General features: G+C 48.5%; 1 protein-coding gene across 1 annotated transcript; it reads left to right on the top strand.

Annotated features, from left to right (window-relative positions):
• Positions 1–8,145: 8,145 nt before the first annotated feature.
• LOC127154407 (general transcription factor II-I repeat domain-containing protein 2-like) lies at positions 8,146–9,966 on the top strand. Its single transcript, XM_051095901.1, has one exon. The coding sequence runs from the start codon at positions 8,146–8,148 to the stop codon at positions 9,964–9,966; it is 1,821 nt and encodes a 606-aa protein (XP_050951858.1).

A 9,966-nucleotide genomic window follows, 5' to 3' on the forward strand; every position in this document is an offset into this window, starting at 1 on the left:
ATCAGACACATATGAGTGTTAGAAAAAACGATTCTTGACTGCATTAATATCCATTGACCACTGGATATTTGTTAAATTGTTAGGAACATTATATCAAGTTAAGCAACCTTTAGTTTAAATTAATTATCGTTTGTTTTTGTAACGTGGGGAGTGAGACGAGAGGCGAGTGGATCCAAACGCAAGCTTTTATTCAATGGGCGACACAAAGACATGGTCGAACAGGCAGGGTCAGAACAACAGCAAACAGGCATATATGGAGCGAGACACAAGAATAGTCTGAGAGGCAGGCGTGGGTCGATCCGGGGCGAAAGTAATCCAGGAGGGCAAAGCGAGGGGATAATCCGTAAAATGCGCGTACAGTCCAAAAGGCAGGTGGTGAGACAGACGAGACGAAATGGCCAGGCGAGAAAGCTGAACTCGGGAACTAGGGAACATACGCGAAACAACCATACAATAAACCACAACAATAACCACAATACTCCGTGAGATACAGGGGGAAAGTCCGGGGCTTATATAGCGCACCTGACTCAATCAGTGCGATGGGTGACGGGATGTAGTGTAACAGTCTGTGTGATGTGACAAGGCAAGAGCGACATCTGATGGTGAGCAGACCGAAGGTCACCGACCAGATTCATGACAGAACCCCCCCCCAATGAGCGGCTTCCAGACGCTCCAACCCACCAACAGTCCAGGGGAGCGGTGGGGCGGGGGAGAGACAAGGCGAGGGTTGGAGGACCAGATCCTTGCAGAGGACCAGGCGACTGAGGCAGGGCAGGAGCCCACCAGGGCAGAGCAGGCGAAGCTGGAGCCCACCAGGGCAGAGCAGGCGGAGCTGGAGCCCACCAGGGCAGAGCAGGAGGCGCAGGAGCCCTCCAGGGCGGAGCAGGAGACACAGCAGGAGGCGCAGAAGACCTCCAGGGCGGAGCAGGAGGCGCAGGAGCCCTCCAGGGAGGAGTAGGAGGCGCAGCAGGAGGCGCAGGAGCCCTCCAGGGCAGATCAGGAGGCGCAGGAGCCCTCCAGGATGGAGCAGGAGGCGCAGGAGCCCTCCAGGGCAGAACAGGCACCTGCGTCATGGACTGGGACCTGGGGAGAGCAGGGACAGAGGAGGCAGACAGAACAGGGAGAGAAGCAGAGAGTCCAAACATGGCCGGTTCTGGACCCGGCATGAGTACTCTGGCTAGTTGAGGGAGATTGGGCGCTACCACCGTGCAAGCGGGACCAAACAAGACCTCTGGAGCAGACCTGAGATCAAAAGAGACCTCTGGAGCAGACCTGTGATCAGACGGGACCTCTGGAGCAGACTCGTGATCAGACGGGACCTCTGGAGCAGACTTGTGAACGGACAAGACCTCAGGAGCACAGTGTGCAGCCAACGCACACCAAATGGCAACTGCCATTAAGGGAAGAGCAGCAGCAGGTGGCAGGACCTCTTTAATGGTGGGATTTTAAAGCGTTGATGCCACTGGGATGTTTGCAGCCCGCACTGAGACTAGTGGTGGGTCCAGCACGCTGGCCATCATGATAGGCCGTGACCTTGGGCCGTCAGACGAGACATGACTTGACTCTGGACCGTCAGACGAGACGTGACTTGACTCTGGGCCGTCAGACGAGACGTGACTTGACTCTGGATCACCATCTCGTCGAGATCAACTGAGACTTGACTTGGTTCGAGGAGGTCAGCTGTGACTTGACTTGGTTCGTGGAGACCAGTAGTGACTTGACTTGGTTCGAGGAGACCAGTAGTGACTTGACTTGGCTTGTGAAGATCGACTGTGACTTGACTTGGTTCATGGAGATCAGGAGTGACTTGACCTGGCTCGTGAAGATCAGCAGTGACTTGACTTGGCTTGTGAAGATCAGCTGTGGCTGGACTCGGCTCATGAAGACCAACTGTGACATGACTTGGTTCACTAAGACCAGTTGTGGCTTGACTTGGCTCAGGAAAATCCGTTCTGACTTTGCTTGACACAGGAACCACAGTTTTGACTTTACTTGGCTCAGGAACAGCAGCTTTGACGTTACTTGAATCAGGAACGGCAGCTTTGACCTTGCTTGACTCAGAAATGACAGCTTTGACTTTGCTTGACTCAGGAACCACAGTTTTGACTTTACTTGGCTCAGGAACAGCAGCTTTGACGTTGCTTGAATCAGGAACGGCAGCTTTGACTTTGCTTGACTCAGGAACCACAGTTTTAACTTTACTTGGCTCAGGAATGACAGCCTTGACTTTGCTTGTCTCAAGAATGACTGCTGTGACTTTGCTTGACTCTGGAACAGCAGCTGTAACTTGACTTGACACTTGACACTGGAGTGGCAGCTGTGACTTTACTTGACTGAGGAGATACAGCCGTGACTTGATTTGACACAGGAACAACAGCTGTAACTTGACTTGACTCGGGAAACACAGCTGCAACTTGACTTGACTCAGGAAACGCAGCTTTAGCTTTGCTTGGCTCAGGGGTAGCAGCTGTGACGTGACGGAGGTCCGTTTTCACCGCCATTTTGTGAACGGGCTCCGCCGTCGCCGCCATAACATGAGCGCGCACCGGCGCGGCCGCCATTTTGTGAAAGGGCACCGCAGACGCCGCCATTGCATGAGCACACTCCCGCGCGGCCGCCATCTTGCGAACAGGCTCCACTGTAGCCGCCATTATGTGAATGCACTCCGGCGTGGCCGCCATTTGACGAGTGGGTTGCACAGCCGGCGTTACCGCGATTTGCTCGTTGCTTCTCCGCGACACCCACGGTCAACGATGAGCCCACAGTCAATAAAGCAAAGTCCATGGATGCAGCTAGCGATGAACGCGGACCCTTGCATCTCAGCCTCGCCTTTAAAGGCTCATTAACGCCATCACAAAAAAATTCAATAATAATACAGTCCGGGAGGGTAGAATAGTTTGCAATGGCCAGAAATTCACAGGTATATTGCTCGAGTGTACGTGGTCCTTGCTTGAGTGTAAACAAAATCCGGGTTGTGTCCATACCTGTAGATTGTCCGTGGTGAAAGCTGCTGGATCCTGTTGTGACCATATTCTGTAACGTAGGGAGTGAGACGAGAGGCAAGTGGATCCAAACGCAAGCTTTTATTCAATGGGTGAGACAAAGACATGGTCGAACAGGCAGGGTCAGAACAACAGCAAACAGGCATATATGGAGCGAGACACAAGAGTAGTCCGAGAGGCAGAGGCAAAGGTCACCGACCAGATTCATGACAGTTTTACTCCGTTCACACTGAAGTCTCTTTTGCCACTCAGACCGGCTGAGGGGGTGTCTCCCGGGCGGGAAAGTGACGTCAATGTCACGGTTCATGGGTTCACTGACTCATTCTCGCTCTCTCTGTTTGTGTGTGTGTTGAGAGTGTGGGCGTGGCTGTGATTGTTAGTGTGATTGCGGCAGCTGTGGCTCGTTAGCTCAGCTATTTAACTCCTGTGTTTTCTGTCCTGTGTTGTCAGATCGTTTTTCCGTCTGTGTGCATGCAGGTGCGGTTTCCAGTCACTCATCTCTCGGATTTCTCGCTTGGATTCTGTTTATGGTTTTCCTCGTTCTCTCGGATCTTTGTTTTGGATTCGTGGCTGCCTACTCGCGTCCCAGTGCTACCCGGATAGACTCATCGTCCACCTCCTTCACGTGTTTGCTCTATTTCTCTGGACCATTTCAATAAACTGTTTATGTTGCACTCGCAAACTGAATCCTGTCCGGTTATTATGACAGAACAATCTGACCCTACTATGGATTTCGCGAGTGCACTGAGCTTGCAGGAGTGCATGACACTCAACAACGCGAGAATGGACCAACAAGAGGAACACTTGATGGCTACGGGTCGTGCCGTGCAAGCATTGGTAACACAGGTGTCTGAGCTCACCTCTCAGCTACAACAACTAAGATCGCCCGCTGCATCACCCCTGCCGCTGATCCCTCCCCAGCCCACGAACGCTGAACATAATTTTTCCTTGCAACCCAGAACTTTCGCTACGGAGTCATCAAGGGTGGCATTGGTATTGACATTATTGTCTGGACGTGCGGCGTTTTGGGGGGCGGCGGTGTGGGAGAATCAACACCCTTGCTGTTCCTCATTCCAAGCACTCTCCAAAGAAATAAAGCGTGTCTTCGATCGCACGGTTGTGGGTCGTGAGGCGGCTCGAATGCTGGCCGATCTTCATCAAGGAAGTATGACTGTTTCAGATTATTCTATCGAGTTTCGCACATTGGCGGCAGAGTGCAAATGGAACGAGGAGGCGCAGTGGGACATGTTCCTGCATGAGTTGGCTGACCGTATTCAAACAGAGTAATTCACCCTGGAATTACTTGCTGATCTGAATGGACTCATTGATTTGGCGCTTCATGTGGAAAAAAAGGGTAACCTCGATCCTACTGTCGGGCGGATTGTCACTGGAAAGATCCTCATCCACAACTCTCCTCCCGGTTAGACTGCAGTGGGCCGCCATAACTTACAACTGCCTGACCTTGGTGGATTCCGGAGCTGAAGGCAACTTCATAGACTTTAGTCTGGCTCATCACCTTCACATCCCCACTGTTCCCCTCATTCACAAGATTTCCATCAACGCACTCAATGGACAGATGTCTCCCGACGTTACACACACTACCGGCCAGGTTACCCTCATCACCTCCGGGAATCATACTGAGAGAATTACACTACTGCTCACTACATCTCCACTGGCCCCTATTGTCCTTGGACACCCTTGGCTGGTCCATCACAACCCCAGGGTGGACTGGGGCCGCAAATCAATTTTGGCATGGAGTGACTCCTGCTATGCTTTTTGTCTTGTGTCTGCTTGTTCGTCTGTGTCTTGTTCTTTGTTGCAGAATGGGCCGGTGAACCTGTCTAATGTGCCCAAGGAGTACCTTGACCTGAAGGAAGTGTTCAGTAAGTCCAGGGCTTCAGCCTTCGAGCGGTTGCAGGGAGCCTCCATTTTCACCAAATTGGATTTACGCAATGCTTATCATTTGGTCCACATTAGGAAGGGAGATGAATGGAAAATCGCGTTTAATTCCCCCAGGGGGCACTTTGAATATCAGGTCATGCCCTTCGGGCTGTCCAACTCCCCCACGGTTTTTCAGGTGCTCGTTAATGACATGCTGAGAGATATGGTCGATCAGTTCATATATGTCTACCTGGATGACATATTGATATTTTCTTCTTCTCCCAGGAACATGTTCAGCATGTCAGGCGGGTGCTCCAGAGGCTGCTAAAGAATGGGCTTTTTGTCAAGGCGGAGAAGTGTGTCTTCCATGCACAGTTGGTTCCGTTTTCGGGGTACTTCATCTCGTCCGAGGGGGTGCGCATGGATCCCGACAAGGTTAAGGCTGTGGTGGACTGGCCAACTCCAGATTCCTGCAAGGCCCTGCAGAGGTTTCTGGGGTTCGCCAATTTCTACCAGCGTTTTATTCGCAATTTCAGCCAACTAGCCTCGCCTCTGACTGCCTTGACCTCTGCCAAAACGACGTTCAGGTGGTCCAGCGCAGCCGATTCTGCGTTTACCAACCTCAACAGCCGCTTTGTTTCGGCTCCCATCGTCGTGGCCCCTGATCCTACACGTCAGTTTGTGGTGCAGGTCGACGCATCGGAGGTGGGGTTAGGTGCGGTTCTTTCACAGCGCTCTGCCTCTGACGACAAGATGCACCCCTGCGCTTTTTTCTCTCGTTGTTTGTCTCCCACTGAACGCAATTACGATATTGGTAACAGGGAGTTGCTGGCAGTCAAGTTGGCATTGGAGGAGTGGCGTCACTGGCTAGAGGGTTCAGGGGTACCCTTTATCGTTTGAACCGATCACAAGAACTTAGAATACATTAGATCTGCCAAACAACTCAACTCCGGGCAAGCTCGGTGGGCACTTTTTTTTCGGCCGCTTTGATTTTTCTATTTCCTACCGTCCAGGTTCTAAGAACATCAAACTTGACGCGTTATCCCGTATTTTTGACCATTCCGAACACCGACCCTCTCCCGAGAGCATTATACCTGGGAGACTCCTGGTCTCTACACTCTCTTGGGAGATCGAGTCAAAGGTCTGCACGGCCTTAGAAGGGGTAACACCCCCGCCCGGGTGCCCACCGGGTCGACTATTCGTGCCGGAGAGATTACGGTCACATTCGGTGGGGTCACTGTTCCAACGTAGCTTGCCATCCAGGAGTAAATCGTACTAGTTTTCTGGTCAAGCAGCAATTCTGGTGGCGTTCTATGGCTTGTGACATCCGGGATTTTGTTTTGGCCTGTTCGGCTTGTGCTCGTGGTAAGACTCATTCTCACTCTCTCTGTTTGTGTGTGTGTTGGAAGTGTGGGCATGGCTGTGATTGTTAGTGTAATTGCGCCAGCTGTGGCTCGTTAGCTCAGCTATTTAACTTCTGTGTTTTCTGTCCTGTGTTGTCAGATCGTTGTTCCGTCTGTGTGCATGTAGGTGCGGTTTCCAGTCACTCATCTCTCGGATTTCTCGCTTGGATTCTGTTTATGGTTTTCCTCATTCTCTCGGATCTTTGTTTTGGATTTGTGGCTGCCTACTCGCGTCCCTGTGCTACCTGGATAGACTCTCCGTCCACTTGCTTCACATGTTTGCTCTATTTCTCTGGACTATTTTAATAAACTGTTTATGTTGCACTCGCAAACTGAATCCTGTCCGGTTATTATGACAGTCAATGCATACCCTCTATAGAACAGTTCAACTTCCTGTTTAAATCCCTTTGTTACCAGTTTGGCTTGGGTACACATAACACAGCAGGTAACTTTTATTATCTAAATCCTAATTTTAATTTGTATCTTAATCAGAGGTTGTTATGAAGTTGTAATTAAATGAATTTTGACTAGTTTTACCATTTTAGCTCTAAGCCAAATAACCAAACCTGTGCACTGATTCAGTAAAAATGGCAAATAAAGACAATATGCCAAACCAATGTAACAATGTGCTTGCTTTTATTGATCAGTGCAAAGATAGTCTGTGGAAGTTATGCGTGGCCCAATACATGGCCATCATAGATGCATGTGCTTGTACATAACACATCATTCAGTAGTGCAGAAATGTATTGTAAACACTGTCAACTAAAAATTGTCAACATTGTCAACTAAAACCCACAGTTTCACTATTAGTAGAGAGACACTGCCATGTAGAATTAATTTACACACACGATCACTCTCTCACTAATGCATTCATATAAATGTAAGATGTCATTGGCAGCTTGCCAGTTGTACTGTATATCATATGAGACTGGATAACACACTAACACACTGAAATGTTGCTATAAAGGAAAAAGTCAAATGCCATGTGGAATCTCAACAGGAAGCGATTTCCTTCAGTTATCAGTGGAACAACTGTTTGCTGGACAGCCTTTTGAATTTCTAGCTGACGATGTTCTCATCTGGGGCCGAACTTCTGAGGAATATGACAATCGTTTCCGACAGGTACTGAGTGAAAAACATGTGATTAACATGAAACTCAACCCTGACAAAGGCAGGTTCAGAGTCAATTCAGTACAGTATTGTGGTCACCTGCTAACTGCTGGTAATGTCAAACCTGACCTTGAAAACACTAAAGCAGTATGTGGCAAGCCAACACCTCAGGACAAACAGACACTGCAGCAGTTCTTGGGCATGACAAATTACTTATCAAAATTCACTCCCTAGTACAGTGACATCAGTGTTCGAGACGGTTGATTTATCAGGGTTCATGGTGCTGGCATGAGTCTCAAGACAAGGCTTTTGCGAGACTGATATTGATACAAGCTCTGACGACCCAGACCCACCTCTCCACATCTGACCCACAAGTCACTGATGACCTGCTGGAGGTCATGACTGTCTAGATCAGGGGTCTCAAACTGCCGGCCCGCGGGCCATTTACGGCCCTCCCTCCCTCCCTCCCCCTCCCTCCGGCCCGCAACTGACGTTAAAAATATAACGCAATCCAGCCCGCAAAATAATAATTAACAATATTTAATATTAATATTACTAATCATTTTTGTAGTTATTTCATAGCAATTTAAACTACTCATTTAATATACAAACACAATACAAACAAAAACACGGTTAAAAAAATGAATACGTTGATAGCGTAAAAAACCTGCGTGTGGCAGCAGACATGCTAAGAAGAGGGCTAGTTTCAGGGCTTTAGCAGTTTATTTTTTGTTTGGCTGTGAATGAAAATGTCTTATTCCAAACCGAAAAGGAAAGTGGATGATGAACACAGACAGTTTCAGGAAAGATGGACACTGCAGTATTTTTTTGTGGAGTTTAATGGAAATGCCACCTGTCTGATATGCAAAGAAAAAGTTGCCGTTCTAAAGGAATACAATCTCAAGCGTCATTACTCTACTAAACACGGAGACCAGTATGAGAAGTACCAGGAAGACGAAAGAAAAAAACGAGCCACCCAGTTGCAGAGAGAGCTAACGTCCCAGCAAACTCTTTTCTACAAAGCCAAAAAGGATGCTGATGCTGCAGTTGAAGCGAGTTATGTGGTGAGTGAAATGATCACCAAAGCAGGAAAGCCATTCACTGAAGGGCAGTTTATGAAGGACTGTATGTTGAAGGTCGCTGATATTTTATGTCCAGAAAAGAAGAACATGTTCAACAATCTCTCTTTATCGGCAAATACAGTGGCAGAGCGGATTACTGAATTATCGAGTGACATTTATGATCAGCTACGCGGGAAAGCAGGGGTTTTCACTGCATACTCTGTGGCGCTTGACGAAAGCACAGACAAAACTGACAATGCTCAGCTAGCTATTTTCGTCAGGAGTATTAATGAAAAGTTTGAGGTGACAGAAGAATTGCTGAGTTTGTGTCCAATGCACGGCCGGACAACAGCCAAAGATATATTTCAGCAGTTGGGCGACGCGATTGAACGCGCTGGTTTACCTTGGAACAGACTAGTAGGCATTACTACCGATGGCGCCCCGTCTATGACCGGTAAAAAACTGGTGGCACTGGTGCAAAGAAAGTTAGAAGAGGAACATGCAGATCCAGCAGTTGTTCTGCACTGCATTATACACCAACAGGCACTGTGCAGCAAATGCTTAAAATATGAACATGTCATGTCTGTTGTCCTAAAATGCATCAATTACATCAGGTCAAGGAGTTTACAGCACCGCCAGTTTCGTGCCTTTTTAGAAGAAATTGAGGCAACATATGGTGACGTACTTTACTTCACTGAGGTGCGCTGGCTCAGCAGGGGAAATGTCTTGAAGAGATTCTTTGAGCTAAGAACAGAGGTGAAGAGATTCATGGAAGATGGCAGAATGGATGTTCCTGAACTTGATGATCCTAAATGGGTCATGGACCTTGCATTCCTAGTGGACATTACACAGGAACTGAACATCCTTAACCTGAAGCTCCAGGGCCCTGGTCAGCTTATCACAGCAGCGTATGAAAGTGTGAAAGCTTTCTCCACAAAATTAAGATTGTGGAAAACTCAGCTTTCTGCAAAAAACCTCAGTCATTTCACAACATGCAGATCTCTTGTGGAGGAGGGCATAGCATTTAATGGTGATGAATATGCATCTGCTGTTGAAAACCTACTTCAGGAATTTGATAAGCGTTTTGCGGACTTCAAGGCACACCGTGACACTTTCGAGCTGTTTGCAGACCCCTTCTCAGCTGATGTGGAGAGTGTCCCAAATTTTTTGCAAATGGAACTTATTGACTTGCAGTGCAACAGTGAGCTAAAAACTAAATTCAGAGAGGCACAGGGAAATGCAGACAAGACTGCACAGTTTCTGAGAGAATTACCTCCATGCTTCCCAGAGCTGTCCAAAGTGTTCAGTCGGGTAATGTGCCTTTTTGGAAGCACATATCTGTGTGAGAAGCTTTTCTCAGCTATGAACTTTAATAAATGCAAGTTCAGGTCCAGGCTTAGTGATGCTCATCTTGAAGCTGTACTAAGGGTTTCAACTGTTAACACCATCAGGGCCAATGTGGCGCGGTTGTGTGAGCAAAAGCGCTGCCAGGTGTCTGGCAAGAAATAG

The sequence above is a fragment of the Labeo rohita genome, chromosome 23 (assembly GCF_022985175.1).
Source record: "Labeo rohita strain BAU-BD-2019 chromosome 23, IGBB_LRoh.1.0, whole genome shotgun sequence".
Taxonomy (NCBI): domain Eukaryota; kingdom Metazoa; phylum Chordata; class Actinopteri; order Cypriniformes; family Cyprinidae; genus Labeo; species Labeo rohita.